This window comes from Amphiura filiformis, unplaced genomic scaffold (genome assembly GCF_039555335.1).
Source record: "Amphiura filiformis unplaced genomic scaffold, Afil_fr2py scaffold_47, whole genome shotgun sequence".
NCBI lineage: Eukaryota > Metazoa > Echinodermata > Ophiuroidea > Amphilepidida > Amphiuridae > Amphiura > Amphiura filiformis.
The window spans coordinates 611894-633234 of record NW_027305511.1 but is presented as its reverse complement, the minus strand read 5'-3'; the positions used below and the strand labels follow the sequence as shown (position 1 = coordinate 633234).

Sequence of the window (21341 nt, the reverse complement as noted above, 5' to 3'; positions counted from 1 at the left end):
TCTGTTCATTACATACTATACTATTATTATTATTAGTATGTGGCCCATCGACAGGTCATGTCCAATACCAGGGTTCGATAGTCAAAGAGAGATAACACGCAACCGCTCGACACATGAATGCTTTTGAATAATATCTACTTTACAACACAGGCGAGCCGGCCATGCCGTGGGCGAGCCATGATTAAACTGAACTTAAGGGATCGGATAGCAGCAATTCCATGATATTTTTTGTATGACGTGAGAGCATATCAGACATCGAACTGCATTCTGAATACGAAGATTGTCCTTCTGATGTTAAACAATTTTGATTTTTTTTAATTCGCAATATAATACAAATTTTATGGCAAATTATTAAAATTTGATATTTGTGACATTTAACAGTCATCACAGTAAACTGTATAAATCTAATGATACATATTTTAAAATGTTTGTAGCTAGAATGAAAAACCGACCATCAATTGAAAATTGAAGATATAGTTGTTTTCTTCGATAACATCTGCAAATTGTATGTCTTTTTTTTTTGGGGGAGTGTACAAAAGGTCACAATTTCAAACTTGGACGGCTTTTCCTCTCAGCTACCATGGCTACATAGACTTTAAGCAGGCCTACATACATGTATCATTAGATTGATAAAGTTTACTTCGATTTTTAATAATTTGCCATAAAATTTGTATTACAGCAAATTTCAAAATAATTTGATATCAGAAGGACATTCTTCGTATTCAGAACGCGATTCGATATGTTAGATGCCCTCTTATGTCCCACAAAAATACTGTGCAAACGACGTTGCTATCCGATACCTTAATTGAATTTAAGCGGTCGAACCAGAGATATACCTCTCTGGCAGTACAAGCACCACCATGGACCTACATGTTTGGATCATATTCGTGGCAATTTCTCTTTCAGGTTTTGTTGTAGAAGTTGGTAAGTAAACATAATAGTTTTATTTCCTTAAGACGCACATAAGTAACAGATTATTCAATTATTTTTATCATAGTTTTATTCTTATCTGTAATTTAATATTATAGCTTTCATTTAAAGCCCATCGCGCACGTTACATGTAGTATTAGAGGCGCACCGTATTTGACGTGCATAATCATTTTGAAATTTATAAACCAAATGTTGTTTGAACACATTCCTCCTTTAGACTGGATTAAATATCCATAAAAGTTGTGAAAAAAAAAAAAAAAAAAAGCAATAGAAAACTATTTCAAATAGAGCTTCATTGTTGAAAATATTGCACTTGTTGGAATCTTTTCTCCTTGTATAGTATAGGCAAATGTGTCACTTTTAAACTGGACTTTGGTGTATTCAAATGCTTGAAACGTTGCTTCTAGCGGTTACATCAGTACAATGTCATAATGTACAGGATGAGATACATCTATTTGTATGTGTTCGGATACTTTGTGGGAGTAGTATAGTAGTGGGTGATTTGGGTTGATGTAGCCATCAGAAAGTTGCCTTTCTGCTAACAGGGTACTTTGTCTTCAGACGTGCTGGAAATGTTATAGTGGCGTAGCAACCGCTGAAATACCCGAAATTGGAAATATTGTCCACTGATTACTAAACTCTAAAAGAGCGCCCGATCATCGATATATCAAAACAAAAGTTAAACATGAATAGTCGGAAACGTTTCTTTTAGGAACAGCCTGCCCTGTGGAATATAGTGGGTTTTTTTTATTTATTTTTTATACTCCTTTTCCCTTTTTTTGTAGTAGTTGTTGTTGTTTTGTTGTTTTGTTTGTTTGTTTGTTTGTTGACACAACTAATTTAAAATGCTTAAAATAGACCTTAATAATATTATTTTTAACAAGAGGTTTTGGGAAAATTTCCTTGCAATAATAATTGCCTATTACTCTCACTTTTTTTAGTTCCTTGCCTAAATCATGTCTCTATTAGCATGTGCACCTGCTCTAAAAATGATATTGACATCGACCAGTCATAGGCGAGTTAGGTAATTCTGACAAGTGACAAATGATGCGCATTTTAACACTATAATTTCTGCCTATCTCAACTGTTTGTATGATTTTATAGATTTGGCTATTATTTTTGCCACAAGTCGCAGGCCTAAGTCACAGGCCAAAACCACGAAGCATGAATCACCACATATTGTATACAGACTTAAGTCGAAGGTTCATGTATTGTTTTGTCTGTTATCTCACAAAAATAAATATATTCAATGTCAATTTTCCATGCATGGTTTACGGTTCCCCGGTTGGTTGCGCGGCGGCATGTACAGATATCTTATGCCATTTGTTATGTTTGCATTAAACATCATCGTTTTACATGAACTTTCTTAACGCAAGCGTCAGTGGCAGTTGAGATTTGATCCTTTCTCTAGACCCAAAAGCTGACAGTATATTATTGTTCACATAATGAGTTGGCCTTCTTCTTTATCTTGTTCTTAGTTTCAAATATTTTTCTCACTTCTCTTTACATATAGAGCTATATAGGCTAGCATGCTTAGAATAGGCTTTTTACAACATGGCTTGAGGATTTTGTTTGAGCCTGATCCCATCCGGACCCAAGTGTGTCTCCACACGGAGGAACCGTTTAAACAAACAAACACACACACAAACAAATAAACTTAATATTTTTATGATCAACAGCACTTCCTTTACCTTCTTTTGCTTAAAGTATAATGACACTAGACTTATGAATAGACATAGTGGATTTCATGCACGGATTACCACATTGTATGATGACCTTCACTCTCTAATCGCAGGTGTCTACTACAGAGTACAAGTTTCAACAAAATTATTTTTAAAAACCCCAGATTATTACATTTTGATGACCATATTTGGAATCAGCATGAAAAATGCATTAAAATGAGTATAAACAAGTCTAGTACTGGTTCAGTGATTCTCAAGATAGCTCTTGATATTTGAGAAAAAATATCCCAAAACTTTGAACTTTTTTATGCTGACCCCTATGCACAGCATGCAGAGCATTAACACAAGTACATGCCTTTTGTTTGTTCTTATCATATTGTTCTTATCATATTGCGAATCTATGGTGCAAAAGTACCAGTGAGTACCGCGGCATTTGTTCTTATCATATTGTTCTTATCATATTGCGAATCAATGGTGCAAAACCAGTGAGTACCGCGGCATTTGAAGCCATTTTGTGCCCAATTTTACTGCTTTAAACAAAAATTATACGGATTTTCAAAGCTGCAACTGTTTTATACCCACAACACTCCTGTCTTTTTTTTCCTCTTCTAGTTTCTCCCTTTCTCTTCTATTTTCTCTCCCGTTTTCTTCTCTTTACTCTCCTTTCTTCCTTTCTTTTCGCTTCTCTTAGCTACGCCCTTTCCGCCCTTAAACATTTAAATTTATATTTCAATGGCTAGATGTGACTTGTTCACATAACATGATAATATAATCCACGGGGAGTGCACAAAAAGATATATATATATATATATAACTGCAATCGATATCATAGTAATAAATTGTTTATAATGGTTGAGGTCAAATGTCATGCAGAGGTCATAAAAATCAGAAACCACCACCTAACATTCGTGTTTCGTGAGCCACAGCAGCTCTATTATCAACGACAGAGATAATAAAAAAAACCTTTAAAAAGGGATGTACCGGGACAGGAATGATTTCATGTGAAGATTAAATAATCCTTCTGAAAGATGCTTGTAATGTTTAATATTTGACAGGCGAGACATGCATTTCGATTTGGATTTGGAAGATACCTTCTCTTAAATAACAGTATTGCGAACCACCAGCATACATAACTCGATGTAGAGAGTCTTTCCTATTCAGAGGAAATATTGCAATTACACACCTTATTGCCTTTTAACAATAACCATTGACACTAACACATATCAGAGAAGATGTAAGAAAAGGAGGGAGAACAGAATTATATCCTTGAGATAATCCCGTAGGTAATCCTGTTGCACCTATTCATAGTCCTTTATTCTCAAGTTGTGGGTTAACCAACAATTAACAATGAGAGGACATTCCTGAACCTCGTTCAGTTGGGGATGATTTGAAGTGACCGCCACACACCGTCATCGTCCCTATATCTTCGTGTTAAAATTGCCGTGATAGTACGATGAATCCTCACGTTTTTCAATAGCTACGCATGGTGATTTTATTCGAGATAGGCCGAGCGACTTAGGCTAAGCATACAATTTGAGATTTTGAGAGCCTGCCACACTGTTTCTATTCTATGTTTTTACGATTTTCGCATGATCAGTATATGGCTGGCCGTAACCGCCACAACGTGGAGCTGCTACGCGTAGCTTACTTTTCGCTTCGCGGAGCTTATTGACCAATCATGTTAGATCTTTTCATTACGCGGAGCCAGTGGATGCATCCTCGTTCCAGAGAGAGAAAACTCTTGCCAAAATTAATGTTTACTATGGGGATTTTAAATGAATCGATTGTAAATAAACCACGACCAGTTGTACAGGATCAATACCATTGTTTGATTAGTGTATAGTCAATGTTACGTTGCATGCATGTGTCATGTGTGTGGCGTGTTTGTTTGTGTGTCTACTGTGTCAGGCCAGGATCACTGACACCCACGGTACTGATACTGTCATACTATCACGGTGATCATATTGTTGAATGTTGTTGACTTTAAAATAATCATGATGCAGTCATGTCTACAGTAGAATTCACCACGACCTTTGAAGGACTTAAACCCCATTAAAAGCTATTAAACCAAGATAACACTCAATGAAAACAGCTCAACTATGTTAATTACATCAGATCTTCTCTGGTTAAATACACACTGCACTTGTGTCTGTTTTACCTGTGCAATGAGCAATGAGCTGGTATTATAGTTTCAGTTGGGTGAACGATTATAAAGCGAACGCAAGGTAACAATACTGTGGGCTTTTGTTTACGAAATGAGACAATAGTCTGCTTATTGTTAACCAGCGTTCTTGAAAATGAGAAGCTTAATGACTTAACACGGTTTAGAAATAATTTCTTCATATTTTTTGGTGTTATCTGTCGTTTACATATCCTTCCTAAAACACTAAAGTACCAATATTTCCAAACACCTAAATTAGCTAAAAATTTAGGACATGTTACAAAACTATATTTTCTAGAATTTCAGAGAATACTTTAAATATTGGCCGGTTATTTTTTACACAGTGACGTCAACTAGGCAATAGCCTATACTTCTAACATACACTATTTGTAGAGGTCACGCGTCAATGGTGAGCGCACTGAGTATTGTGTATAGGAAAACGGACAGTAACTACAGTATGTATGGCCTACTACTAGTATATAAAGTAAATCCGAACTGGTTTGCAGTTTGCTGAAGGTCGAATTCCGCAGGGACACCGCGCAAGTTATACAAATTAGCTCCCGGCGATACACTGCAGATCGCAGAACTGTGTGCATAGTTTACCACCACTCTGCCTAGCTATATAGTTATGTACAATACTGTATGAGTTTCTTATGAGTGCATGTCCATCTTAATAATAAGTCAGTTCGTACTTTTCATAAACTACTTTTTGAATCATAACTTTCGTGACCGAGGATATCTTGCAACTACGTGACGCTCGTCTGGCAAATTCTTAATGAATAAATTCGCTTCACGTAATGAGTAAGTCGTACTTAATTGGTCAGGTTTACCTCCGAGTAATGAAAAACTCTAACATGATCATGATTGGTCAATTTGGCTCCACAGAGCAAAAAAGTCAGCTACGCGTAGCAGCTCTACGTTGTGGCGGTTGCGGCCTACCATATCAGTATCCCATATGATATTTCTATTGCAAGAAAATTTTATTTGTTGTCAGGTTTTATCTTAAATACACTAACTGGAAATTAAATACACTAATTAGTGAGGACCGGTATTTTGCTGTGGATATGTTTAACTGCAATTTGCGGGTAAAAATTTGAAATCCTGGGTAAAAATTGTGATCATATTCAACTCTTTGAGAAAATAATAATATAAAGGAATGCATGTAAAATCCAGCTGCAATACAATATACATTATTGACACACTATCACTCTCTTTATCTACGGCAATAATAGAATATCGATTTCAATCGAATTGAATACGTTGCTCAGTTTTGAGTTTGTAGTTGACTACTAAGCGACCTAAGCGATCGATTGCTAGCCAATCAGATAGAATTCCTTTTATTGCGTTCGGTGAAATACCACTCGCCCGTCGCTCACCAACGGAGTATTAAATTTATATTTATCGTATAGGACGTCGACACTGTGCGCCAATTATGACCATTTGATATTTAATACCAGCAATGTGAAAAAAAGAAGAAACAATGTAGTGCCAAAATAATGTACCCTTTTACGGAAGGAGCAAAGTTTAACAAGTTATAACTCCCCTTCTGCAGTACGAATGTCAGCGGCGAATGTCAGGTTATTATTTCCCAGTCTTTAAAAACAATTGCAGGCGGGAATCGATCTCGGTACCTCCCGGTTAAACAGCACTGTGCAAGACCACTAAGCCAATTAAATATCTGTTGTGAGATGTGTGACATTAATCTTTGATATTGCTTAATGGAACAAATCGCGGAATTAAATCAGTAATAAAAGAAGTAGATTCTTATATAGCGGTCAAATTAGATAAAAGGGGAAATATTTGTCCCTGCTCTAAAGAAAATATAGGTTAGAAAATTATCAAATAAATTTAAATTACAAATTGAGATTTTATGTTTCTTTCTTTCACGAGGCGGCATTATCACAGACAAACACTGTATAAGCTAAAAACTCGACCCTCATCACTAGATTCTGTCATAGCTCACTGGTAGAGCATCAGACTGCTGATATCAATATCGTTGGTTCGAGTCCTCCTGCCAGCAATGGTTATATTTATGATTTTAATGCTACGCTAAAATTTGTTCAATTTATTTATTTATTTATTTATTTATTTATTTGTTTTTTTTTATTTATGTAAATAATTTGATATATATTTGAAAGAGGTATTTGAGCAATTCGAAATTTTGATTTTATAATCCTATGGGGTCATTATGAACCCCCACCCCTCCCAAACTGCCAAACGCACAACACCTATGAGTTTGCATCATGCATAATGATCATTACGTCCATGTCATCATCATTAAAAAAAACATTCTATGTAGGCCTATACCTGACGCCGGCAACTAGACTACTATAAAAAAAAATAGTATCACATCTTTCCTGCTCAATCAAAATAATACTTGCAAATAGATCATAGTTTACTCCCGGGGGCACTCCAACTTTGGAGGTGACGCGTATGTAGGGCTGTTAAGACCCCTTTTTCAGCATCGCTGTCACCCAAAGACCCCATATTTTTTTACGAACACATGCTCGCTCCGCGCTCTGTCACCCGAAGACCCCTATTTTTCCATTTGATCTGTCACCCAAAGACCCTTACAAGTTCAATTTGAACAGCAACTTTCATTTATCACTGATTTTGTTACTTATTTTGAAAAAATAAAGAAATTTGAAGCCATTTAGAACTAGAAATTCGATTTTCGAGGTTTTTGTGGCGCTGTTTTGTTTCTCACCCAAAGATTCCATTTAAAAAAAGGTCATGTTCTCACCCAATGACCCCATATTTTTTACATTTTGCTCTCACCGAATGCCAAAAATCATGCTCTCACCCAATGACCCTATATTTTTTACATGTTGCTCTCACCGAATGCCCCTTAGTGCGAAAGCGCCAGCCCTACACCTATATCCATTTCAAATTGAAGTGCCCCCCCGGGAGTTTACTAATCTAATCCTGTATTATATAGACCTGTAATATCACCTGTAATATAGGTGATCATTGTTTACATGGTTTGTTATGGTTGGGATTAGTGTCCGATCTCTGTAAATGAAGCATATTGATATGCAGGAAGAATCGATCAGGGCGCTAGCTTCATTGTCCTATGAGATGTAGGGCCTAGTGCGAACTGTCCAAGCTGATTGTTCATTTAGTAGCATAATCTATTAAGGAAAGATAAACACTATTCAATATATCAATAGATAAGACGAAAGGGATTTAGAGATTTGTAATTGAGTCATGCATGATTTAACAGAAGGTTCTTTCCAAAACCCAAACGTAATGTGGTTTTAAAATGACAATTGTGATTCAAGGATGTACATCAATTGATTGGCCTTGGTTGGATGCTGATAATTATGTGATATTGTTGGCTGGCAAAATAGGGAGATTTTGGATGGTGGAAAGTACTGGTTGATTGGTGGTAATCATGGTGAAAAGGATTATTCCAGGAGGGTGAAAGTGCATAGGAACAATGCCGGAAACTACGTCACGCTATTGTTCGACTTAAACTACATCATTTTTAACCCCTTCCGTTTCCGTTAATACAGCTTTAGTCTCCTCCACCTTCGCAACACGGTACGTGGAGTGACTGGAATCACAATGACAGCGGAGGAGAATACTAGCTGGTCAGACAATTTAATTCTATCAAGCATATAATACCTGAACAATCACCGTCATTTGATCGATTTACTACAGAATATATTGTATACACAAAATATAATTTTAAAATTGTAAACCTGTTAACTTATATACTTGTGTACTAAAGTATAAGGACACGTGAATAAAATCATGTAGAAGACAAAATGGCCGCTAATCTGCCTATTGTCTAGACTTAAACTACATCTTCCGGTTTGTTACGTAATACTAGGATGCCATGCCCTGATTATTCCTAGTTGACGCTAATACACATGAAATGAAGTTACATACAAGCATTGCTTTGTTTTAAGTTTTTATTGATAACATGATATTTATTAATATGACACTGGCCTGGTGTCAATTCCTGCCATGATCAATTCCAAGAAGATCCAAGAAGTTTTAATTTCTCAATCCAAGAAGTTGTACGCAAATCGTGACTCTCTGCAATATTTTATTTTTCAATCCAAGAAGTTTTACTGTCTGCAAAATATATCTAATTCCTGAGTTGTACGCAAAACGTGGCTACACCATCAATTATGAAACGGCAAATGATGCCAGCAATGACTTTCGCGTACCCACGCCAGCTGATTTTTGTTTATTTAGTACTCATTAGCATATCAAAGCATGTTCTTGACCAATGAATGAGCGTGACCGAGAAGTTGACTTTGGTATCTACGATCCTCTTTCACTAAAGTACAAGTATATGTTGTTTTGTTTGTTTTAACATCTGATAATTGTCACTTCTTTTATAATGCGTGTAATTATTTCTATATGTTGATATTTTTTTATAAATATAATTATGCATAGAATTCAATTACTTAATTTTACACCATGAATAACTGAACATGGTCATTTTTTGGTAATAATTCATTACGTAATGTCCATACCTTCGGGCGGGGTGAATGTATTGACCCACAAATCAGCCAATCAAGTAACTGTCGCTGTGGATGTTACGTAAGCGTGGCAAGGAAAGTATCTCAAGATGTCAGACATGGGAAATATTAGGGACGCATCATTAGACTTCAAAGGAGGGGTTGGGGAATTGGAGTCGGGGAAAAGTTCCAGCGGCAAGTTTTTTGTTAATTTCATGCATTTATACACAATTAAGTGGGGAAAGTTTTTGTTTTGTTTTTAGTATTGGTGGGGAAAGTTTTCTTGCTCATGGAGTTTAGGTTATTAACAATTCTCACAAAATCTCCTCCCAAATGTTATTATTACCATCATCTTGCACTATACGCAATTCGAATTATACACGGCCGGTATAGGCCTACCAAGCAAATCGAACTATTTAAGTTATTAACAATTCTCACAAAATCTCCTCCCAAATGTCACTTCAACAATTCCCGCCAGACGCTTCTGCTCAATCTGCTGAATCAATATGTGCTAATGATTCCCAGTATAAGTTCGGCATATAAACTAATTCTGCATGAGAAATTTGACGGCTATTTCGCTTCAGTGGTGTGATATCTCGTCGCTATCCTGACAAAGTGGGATCGTCACAGTACTTAGCGTATCCCAACTATAGTGACCTTTGACTTTATGGCAGTCTCTTACCTAGGTAAGCATACATGCAGCTGAACTACACATGAAACAGCACTTAAGGTGAACGCTGTAACCGAAAAAGCGACTGACTTGGAATAATTCCATCACCTTTCATCAACGTTTAATTTGATTCCTAAAAAAGTGACAAAAACCTGTACTTTATCCTTCATCGTATCAACACAAAAATTCCGTTCAACCACAAGTTAAATGTTTACACATTACAAGCATAAATCATCATCAAAACAACTTGATTCAGGTACGTGCTTTCTTTATGAATTTCTGTTTCATACATAGCCTAGAAACAACAACTTTTTATATCCGACTAATGGTACAAAAAAAATCCCTTTAAAAAGGGATGCGTCTGGTCCAGAGAGAAGATTGGGTGCGTTGTGGGCATGGAAACAGACTTGAAGAATCAGGAATCAAATACTAGTATAATATGTACTCTCATGGCGTTTTATTAGTCGACATATAAAAATAATTGTAGTTAGTGGTAATTAAATATAAAAATGATAAGAAAGTTTTGATATCTTGACAATTATAGTGGTATTAGAGATATAAGATGCACTTGAGTTATGTCTGAACAATTATATAAAAAAAGACTTATTAAGTGAATGTGCAAATTGTATTTGTCTAACTGATTGTATACTGTTTGAATAGTTTAGTAGGCCTAAACTGTTTGAATAGTAATATAGCTGCGACAGGTGTTTTCTCTAATTTGATAGATACTTTTTGACACCATTGACCCCATATGACCTTTGACCAAGGATGACCTCTGATTGATGACCTCTGACCTTGGATGACAATTAATTAATTAATTCATTCATTCGTTAATTAATTAATTAATTAATTAATTAATTAATTAATTAATTAATTAATTTTTTTTTAATTTATCAGTTTTCAGTTAAAACTGAAAACTCTTTCTGTCACCATTTAATAAGTTATTCAGGGTTAACATATTTTTAAACCAATCCCTGTCACAAAATATGGCCACAAAAATTGTTGTGTACTTGAGGGCAACACAACAATATATTTTTTTTTTTTTTTTCATATCGCCAGTCTATTAAATGGTGGGATGGAGAAAGTTCACTGACATCGACCTAGGCCAGGTACGCATGCTGCCGTCTCTGTCTCAGACACTGTATGTACGTATATCTTCAGCTGAGTTATAACAGATAACTTCTAGAATGTGTCAGAAAGTTCACTGACATCGACCTAGGCCAGGTACGCATGCTGCCGTCTCTGTCTCAGACACTGTATGTATATCTTCAGCTGAGTTATAACAGATAACTTCTAGAATGCGTCACTGGAACTCTCTGGGGATTTAGTTCAGACACTATATCAGCGTCAGGTCCCGTGGGACCAGACGCGAAAAGATGTTATCACGTCTGACGTCATCTGTCAATCAAACTAGAGCACGGTTTGTTTACAAGTATCGTGATGATGACTTGCTGAACGCGGCGAGTATAAATGGGCGCCTTATTGTTAATTTTACACCTTCAAACACACAAATCATCTCAAAAGTTAGGCCTTTATAGTAGGAAACTTTCTTTAGCTAAGGCACCATGTCAACAATGCCTAAAAATGTTGCTTTTTGCCTTGTAAAAGTACGTAATTTTCGCCATACTATTCCTTTTCTCCGATCGGCACCACATAAATCGGCCTTCCGTTTACGCGCTATTAAACCAATCAAGGATCGTAATCGACAGTAACGTCAGACGCGATAAAGTCTTTTTGTCTCTGTCTTTGATAATAGTCTTATTTTGTGAATCAGGTTTGCAAAGCTGACTTAATGCTCCATCGTGGAGTGACGAGCGAAGGGTTAACCGATGAGGTAGTTATCCGAACCATTGAGCAAATTATGTCAATTTGAAGTCCTTGGCAGAGATTTAGTACTTATAGCGTTAATCATTATAGGTTGTGGAGGCATTTCAACCTCACCCTTATTTGGTGTATAAGGGTCGTTGAACTTTTACACAGGGGTCAAGTTCAAACTTGCTCAGACGTAGTTAAAAATACTTACGTGTTTTGCTGCGAAGATGAAAACCCTAAAAACACTCCAATTTAACAGCAACGATAACTTTTTTGTCTTTTCAACAGATTCCTTATATGCGTCTGCTTCAACATACATAATTAAAACTACGGGATGTCCTGATTCCATTCCAAGACCAAAAGATGCAAGAGAAGGACTCCCCTTTCTTCCTGAGTGTGAGGAGGGCAACATGAAATGCTTCCGAGTTCAATCAGGATCACATGTTGCATTGTTTCTTTCACCTACTCCCTACATTTCTGATCCGACATCTAATGACCATTATGAAATAAGTAAGTACGCCAGAATGACTCTTGGGTTTGCTTCATAAGATATGCGTTCGATTCCAAATTGTTACTATTCTATAACTATTGTCTATTTTACATTATCCTAAGATTCTGAGTACCGTATAATGTTATATTATGTTTTTGATGCATTTATTCACTCGGTCGGATGGTAATGAGCGCAATTAAGTAATGAATTTTGAAATCCCTGAAAACATGTAGAGCATTTCTAAGCTGCAACATGATGTCGCATTTGTTAAAAAATTGTTCGAAATGACCGGTGTTTATCGTATAAGTACATATCATACGGTAATACAACTAATACCGCACATCAGCGTCATCATCAATTATGTTCGTGTCAAAAATTACCATGATAGAAGGGATAATTCACTAGTTCGTTACCAGCCACGCATGGCGAGTTTGTTCGAGATAGGCTGATCGACTCAGGCTAAGCACATCACAGGTTACGATAATAATACATGTAATTCGATTTGTTGTCAGGTTTTGTTTCCACTGGAAATTCAGTACAATCAGATGCCATTGCCATATACCTTCGGCACATATATTTAACTGCAGTTTCACCGATATATTTTTAAATTGACCGAAAATAACGTGATATATTCAACTGTTTGAGAATATAATAATATCAAAAGAATCATACACCGCCATATCAACCAGCGTAGCACGGTGTCAACACCCTGTATTATAAATATTTTTCCATACAGCTCAATACTCCGTTGAAATCAATATTCTATTATTGACACAGATAAAGAAAGTTTCCATATGCATTGTGTTATAGGACGTGCACCTGGAACTTAACTAAATGGGCTAAACGCATTCCTTTATACCTATAAAGTATAATTGTGATTCTCAAAATTAAATATATCTCAATTTTTACATTGGATTTCAAATTTTTTACATTAAAAATGCAGTAACAGATATTCACAGCAAGCTGCAAGGCCCCGCTAATTAGTGTACTGCTTTTCGAGTAGGTGTACTGGAAACAAAACCCTGGTTTTACCTGAAAACATTTTTTTTTCTTGTAATAGAAACATCATATGGGGTACTAGAGCATGCACAAATCGTAATAATGTGTAGAATATAGAAACGCTGTGGTATCTCATATGATAGTCATGGTATGCTTAGCCTGAGTCGCTCGGCCTATCTCGAATAAAATCGCGATGCGTAGCTGTTAAAAACGAGAGGATTCGCTGTACTATCACGGCAATTTTAACACGAAGATATAGGGATGATGACGATGTGCGTAGTCTATTGTCATTATTACTAGGAATAAAATCCATTCATCTTAAAGGGCAGGTCTATTGCAAAAAAAAGTTTATCTCTATTCGAAGAGAATAATTATTACATTACAAGTTGACACTTGTTGCAATTTTTGTGTGCGTATTTCTCCTGAAAAAGGAGAAATTGTGTGGGTAAAGTTCAGCCTCGTACGTGTTCTTCCCCCGTTTGAAACGTACATGTTCTCCCCCGTTTGGCTGATGACGTAGGTAAATGAAGCGGGCACTTTATCATGCTCTCATCATACAATCACAATCACTTTGACAAGTTTACCAATAGCAACAATTGGTTGTACTATCACTTACCATAACAATGCTGCATAACAATATGCACACTATTGTTCTCATTCGGAAACAAAACTCACACCGTATTGTTACTATGCGTTTGCTTTGTAATGTTTCATCCAACTGAAACTATATCATTGCAATACGCCGTAGAAGTGACGTCATAATCGGATTAACTACCATAGCAATCGATGAATACAATTTTTGAATATACCGCGCTGCACTGCAGCAGGTTGCACTCATCACCTGTCTTCAATCATGTAATAGATTGAATACAATACCGCTCTTTTCAAAAAGACTAATCTTACAGGTGTAAGTGATTAGCATTTCTTTGACATCCATGGTTAAATGCATCGGTACCGCATGAACGTTGTAGTGAGGGGCGATATAGCCAAAATTGTATTCATCTATTGCTATGGTAGTTAATCCGATTAACTACGTCACTTCTACGGCGTATATACAAGGAAATCAAATACATGAGTTTGTGGACTTAACGGTTTATATGCTAGTCTCAGCTCAAATTATGTATTTATTTTTTAGACCTAATATTTCATGATATTTCATGATATTGATATACATATGAATTGTAATATCACAATTGTCTAATATATAAACAGAAGCGGCTGATTTTATCCATATGTTTAAAAACCATTAACTTTGTAATACTTAATTTGGATTTTTTTCTGTGAACAACAACAGTATACGTTCTGTCCATTGAGAGCGTTTATAGTCCCTTTTCTCACAGCGGGCACATCTCATTTCATGACGTCACCGTTTTTCTAGGCCAAATCTTTCTTGTTCGTAGGAACTCACCGCTTAAGGAATATCAATTTTAAACGTCTTATTTTCTCAAAACAGGAGTAATTTTCAATGTCGTCATAACATTAGCTTGCCAATGATATGATGTTGTTTTTGCAATAGACCTGACCTTTAATATAGGAATGTGATCTTATTGTCACTGAGTTTTATTCTATACAGATCATTGAAAGACTCGACCTTCACAATACATGACCAATATAGGTTTAGCATAAAGAAAACTCACAGCTGCAACACTGAGCTATTTTTACGGGTTTTACCCAATCGCTCAACGAGCGCGGAGTGCAAGAATAAACTTATTAGTAAATAGAAGCTACTCTCAGCAGCCGGCGGGCACTATAAAGACACGTGCTTTGATGCCTATACAAAATAATTCTTTACCTGACGTGGACGATGTGTACCGGTTATCATCGCACATATTATATGGAATAGATACCCTTCGAAATCGGTGGATATTGCTTGTATAATCTTTCCGTATACGGCCACTATCAGCAGACGATACTGCTATTCAATTGGAACAGGGTCAGTGGCGTAACCAGTGGGGGCCGGTGCCTCCCTCGCTCGTCATGGCCGTCGGTTCATGTAAGGCCGTCGGTAGACGGAAGGCGTTGGTGAAAAAAAATGCGTTAACAATAGACTATTTTTTACTCATATTGACAGAAAAAAGGGGAAAATTGTAAAAAAATGATGAAAAATGGTTAATTATACATAAACATTTTGTGTTTTTATGTTGGTACTGCCTATTTTTTCTTAAATCCTTTTTTTTTCAGTTCACTTTTCTTCACTTTTTCAAACCATGCAAAAATATTTTGGATCAACAAATCACAACTTCACATATTTTCGTCGGTACATTCACAAGTCCTGACTACGCCACTGAACAGAGTTATATACCTCTCCGAGCTTAAATTTTGATATGGTACTGTAGCAATAATGTTAAAATTGAGGCCGGTATCGTTTCGACGGCAAACTATTTAAAACTGGCGCCATATTTGTGTCTCCAATATTGCATTACAGTTCATCCATCTGTGTCGGAATCGGATTCAGAATAGCGCAATTGGTCCCCACTATTATAGTGAGCCAGATTATACGGTATTTAGCGTATAAGTACATCTTATACGGTACACAGTGTCGTCACCCCGATATCTTCATGGCAGAAATCGCCATGGTAGGTTGAATCCACAGCCACGCATGGCCGTTTTGTTCCGACCTGGTTAATAGTTTTGAGACGCATAATGGGCCGAGGGACATCCGACTAAGGCTATTAACAATAGCCTGGTGACTGACCTCTGTAGATGTCTGTGAATATGGTATACGTCATGACGTCATCTGCTTTTAGACTGCCTCCACCAATGGCCTACGCTGCGCTATAGTACCGTGTTACTTCCCGTGACCCGAGTGTTTAGGAATGAGCTCTAGACACCTGTCTTTTTTGTTGTTGTTGTTGTTGTTATTGTTGTTGTTCGGCACATATAAAATCAGAAGTTTGTTTTGTCATTTTTTGAGTTCAATACGCACAGTTCTTTCTCAATACCAGTCAACATTAGTAGGTAAATTTTCACGGGAAAATGTTCTGGACACGTGACCAATGCGTATCAATGCGAATGTAACCTCGAGCCTGATCTCTGACCCCCGGCGGTGACCTCCCTATTCAAGTCTTAGTAATTTTGAATTGGAATAGTATTTTTGACCGCAACTTTGATAGAAATTTGTGCATTGCAAATTTATTGAATATTATGTTATCTTAATTTTTTCACAATATCATCAAAACGTAATTTCAAAAATATCTATCTACGGAAAAAAATTTTTATCTACGGAAACTCTTACCATAACATTATTAACTTGCGACAAGTAACTTATTTTGCACCAAAGGAGGAATTCTTCCTATTCAAATACATTGGAAGAACACCCGCTGTGCTCGGGGTCACATTCCATAATGCTAATATGTCTGCGCCCATGGATGTCACGTGTCCAGAAAATTTTCCCATGAAAATTTACCTATTAATTCTGACTGAATACGCAAGCTAAGGACTATCTTATTCTTTCAACACATATATTCAAGTGCAAGCCTTGAAATCGTCTTCCTTAGAATATAAAAATTACGGGAAATATTCATCATTTTCTACCCCGGTATCCAAAGATTTATCGTCTGAATATCAAATCGTACATAGCACATACATATGTATCGATCCCGGGTATTGATTTTAGTGTCTCTGCTGTACAGTGTAATTATTTACCAAGCGATGTCGGTGTGCGGTATTGATCGCCACTATAAACAGACCGGTATTCAAGGAAGTGGAGAAGGGTTGTATAACTCCACGAGCTTATATTTGTCAGTGTAATAACACATCACCAACAAATATGGTACGGTATTGTAATTGCAATGCTAAAAAGTAGGCCGGTATCGTTTCGGCGGCAAACTATTTGAAACTGGCACAATACTTGTGTCTCCCACATTGCATTGCGGTGACCTTGAACACGCTGAGTTCAACCACCTCGGATTCAGAATAGTATTGGTCGCCACTATAAACAGCCGAGATAACGGATAAGTGACATTCCAGCCTAATCCCACGTGCGTATAAGGATACCGTATAAATATAGTCCATACAGGACCAACGCAATATTTAGCACCATAATCAACGCCGTCAGGCGTTGGTCCTTACAAATCCGTTCGCTACCCCCAGCAGTGCACCCTCATTATAATAAACACTGCCTCATTTCAAATATATAGTTTTAGTTTTGGTTTTGGTTTTGGTCACGTGGTTTCCTATTGTCCTGCCTAACCACTTGAATCATAAGATATCGAACTCATTGTTTCTACCTTTTGTTTAAAACCGAACATTTGTGTCAGTCAGTTTCGGTTTTGGTTTCAGTTTCTTATAAGTGGTGTGGATCGTAAAATTATTTGATTTGAAGTTACCTACTCTAAGTATACAAAAGAAATGTTTAAATTTCGCAGTGCAATATTCACGAGCAGAGAAGTCGAACAAAGCAGTCTACATTTGAAAGCATTGATTTAGTGTGAAAGCATTGACTTGAGACTACGAATTAGCCTAAGCTGATTTCACTGTGAAAATATATAGACCATCGAAATATTTCCACAGACATTACAATAGCCACTTGACAGATTATGACTTCATTGATATCAACACTATTATACATAACTCTATTTATGTGCATGTCGCATGACGGAAGATCAATATCATAGAAAGCTGGTTTAAACTAACTTTTATTCAATTTATTTATTGGAGAATAGAGAGAGAGAGAGAGAGAGAGATCGCCAGGGAAAGAGGGTATGTGTGTGTGTGAGGGGGGAGGGGTAAGGGTAAGGGAGAAAGAGAAACAGAGGGGAGAGAGCATTGGAAGTGGGAAGGGAAGGAGGGGGAGAGGGGGGCGCAAGAGTGGAGTGGAATAATAGGGAAGAGTCGATATCGAGTATGGGGAGGGGGAGGGAGGAGGTTATATATAGGTGGCGGAGGGAACATAGGTAAGAGGTATGGGTTTTGCTTTCCGGGGAATAATCTAATTCATAATCAAATCATCTACATCATCATGCATCGTATATATTTCAGACAAATAAACAAACCCCCCCCCCCCTCAATATATGCACATGATTTCTACATGTAGGCCTAGGTCTCGTATATATCCCAACGCACTGAATGGTCTATTGTTCTATTGTGTCCGATTTGAGCGCTGACATATTGGAAAATGTTGCCAATCAATATTCATGAGAGTGTACATTCAACGTCCAATTTTCGAAATTGGGTGACTTGTGCTTGGCAGGTGTAAAATACATCTGACTGGGCGTTTTAAATACGTAACGCATAAAGGCATTGGCATTATCGAATGGCTGCCTATAGTGCTGTTAGTGTTAGGGCGGGGGGGGGGGGGGCTGTGTTTAGTTTCTATAATAATTATCATAAGGCCTACATTCATTTGTCATTCATTTCTTTTCCTTTCTCTGTACTTGCTAAAGTATCACTCCCTCTTCTTATCTCCCTTCCCTTCTCCATCCCCTCTTACGTTTTGTCCCCTCTCATTCCTATCATTTTCCTTACCTTTCTATTTATTTACGTCTATTTATTTATTTCTCTTTATTTCTTCCTCTTTCTCTCTTCCTCCAGTCCCCTCTCATTCTTCATATCCCTCCTTCAACCTCATCCCTCCCAAGACCTCTCACAGAAGAGCTGCCCCCATTCAAGTCCGCCACTGATTATGACATTCTCCTTCTTAAAATAAAATAAAATAAAATCTCAATTTGTAAAGCAACTTTTATATATAGGCCTATACCTGTATATGTTACATGCATACGTAGCTCCGGGACGTAGCTATTTAATACCATTATAGACATGGCAGCCATGGTGTGTAATCATTCAGCAGGCGCATTCAATTTATTTAAATGAAGCACCTAATGTCAGTGGGGTGACAACGAACTATGCATTAGCGGCTAATGTGTGCCTTTTGTGCTTACGGCTACTCAATCACACCCTTGGGTTTATGTATAACAATAGGTACTTTTCATTCCATTAAGCGCTTTCACGCACTTGCATTTGATCACTTATTGACAGTAGCCTGCTAGGTAAAGCGTTAATACACTGTCGGGTCAGCTTACTGATTTAATGGTGGAAGTCCTTTGTCCCAAACAAAAGGTACCTTTCGATGAATAGCTTGTCAGATTTCAAATCGGCACAAGGTTTCAATGCGTTACGTAATCTATTTCCTCTCCATCTTATAATAGCTCCATGATATATCCAACGATGTCTATGCATAACTTGTCAAACGAATTTTATGGTGTCATGGAAGTGTGCCATCTACGGCAAAAGTCGCCCGCGTTGATAGATATCGATAATGAAAATGTGAGCACAATAGGCTATTATATACGTATGGTTATAGGCCATTATACTTTTGATTATATATACCCTCTTGTGTCCTCCCAGCACAATAGTGTTATGATTGCATACCAGTTCATCTCCACATTTTAATCCCTTGATTTTTGGTTTCTGAACAATAGAGAAACCAAAACTATATATTTGAAATGAGGGAGTGACCAAAACCAAACCAGTCGATGAGTTACGTCATGAATCCAAATATGGAAAATAGCCCCGCCCATCATTCGGGCCATCATTCAACCGCATCTATTACATAACTGGGACTCGCAAGTCATTTCAAGTACTTGCTATCCCAATCGATTGATTTTGATAATGCAATCAAAGCAATACAAACTTTTGAGGTCGCTTACCAGTGCATGGAAATAGTAGATATCTACTATTTCCATGACCAGTGTAAATCTGGCTGGTATGAATTAAATGAAAGTTGTTTTGTTGCTATATCAGTGCTGAGATAATGTAGGCCTAATCAGTGTTAACAAAAAGTCATTTGTATGATTCTAGGTTTGTTTTCTTTCTTTATTTAATATTGTCACATTTGTCGAACCGTGATTCCATTAAAAAAGCTAAAAGAACATCAATTCTATAATACACACCGTTTATTTGGAACTGAACTTTGATTTATTTAAGTCATAATGTACGATCTTATAATATGAATTTGGTTAATTTTTTTCAAACTTGATTTTATGGCATATTTGTAATGTATACACATGTCACAACTTGCATCTAAATGGATTCAGCCAAATTTGTTGTGTTTGTAGGTAAACAGAGCAAAGTACGACATAAAGTCATAATTCAAGATTATGACTTTATGTCCTCCTATATAGAACTGCGTGTTAAACGGATAACAAGCAGTGTTTACCTCGCTATTTCAGTTCAAAATGGACAGAAGCCATTCCCGATAATTAGGGCCTATTACTGGTATTATTTCAGCATTTTGAATATATAATGACAAATTTAAAATTTGAAGAAATCGTACATTAAGCCTTTAACACCTAACTGGAAATAACAGAGTTTGTATGAGGCGAGGTCCAAAAGAGGAACACTGCAAAATCTAAATGTTTATAGGCCTAATTTGCCATATTTGGTAGAAATACAGTACTTTTAAAAAGAGCTAAGGGAACGTTCATAAATACTTGGGGCTGGACAATTTTAATTTCGGTATGTCAAAACTTTTTTGACCCCCCTACATATTATGTTAAACTTTTAGAACCACTTTTTTTTATTATAGATTCAAAACTTTTTGGATCCCTTTTTCTGTATACACCAAAATATTTTGTACCCCCACACCAAAATCACCAAAAGGGGTCATAGGTCAAAAACCATAAATCGCAGAAAATGTTATGATTGACGTTTTGATCCAAACATCCATCTTAGTAAACTTATACACTTTGCAAGATTTATATGTCAATTTTCAAAAAATTTCCCATATAAAAATTTGTTCTTTTGGTCAAAACTGAAAAAATCACCAAAAAATGCCATTTTTACCCATAAATTTAATGTATTGAATTAAGCGATGGTCTTTTTTTGCCTTATTCCAGGGTCCTAAAATAATGGAGAAAATTTGAACATCATTAATGAAGAGTTTGGTTCCAAAAGGCATTAAGTCCAAAGACTGTTTTGTGGGATTTTTTATTTGAAAATATTGAGTAGCAGTAACCTTGCCACTCTAATAACATTGGCGTAGTAGAATATATAGTTATAACAATTTTGGCAAATAATTGCAAATCCCTTTAACGTGCGAAGAAGAAAAAGGCATCAAGTGCAATGGCAGCCATTTTAAAACCTTGGATTTGAAAATTTTAGGGGACAAATCTATTGTTGAAAG

The 21341-nt window shown here is 36.6% G+C and overlaps 1 protein-coding gene across 1 annotated transcript in view; it reads left to right on the top strand.

Moving 5' to 3' along the window:
- The first annotated feature begins 832 nt into the window (after positions 1-832).
- Positions 833-21341, top strand: part of LOC140144284 (uncharacterized) — a 42403-nt gene continuing 21894 nt past the window's right edge. Inside the window, exons 1-2 of the mRNA XM_072166105.1 lie at positions 833-924; positions 12019-12240. Of these exons, the coding sequence (XP_072022206.1) occupies positions 861-924; positions 12019-12240 (286 nt within the window). The 5' untranslated portion in view covers positions 833-860. The remainder of the gene's footprint in view (positions 925-12018; positions 12241-21341) is intronic.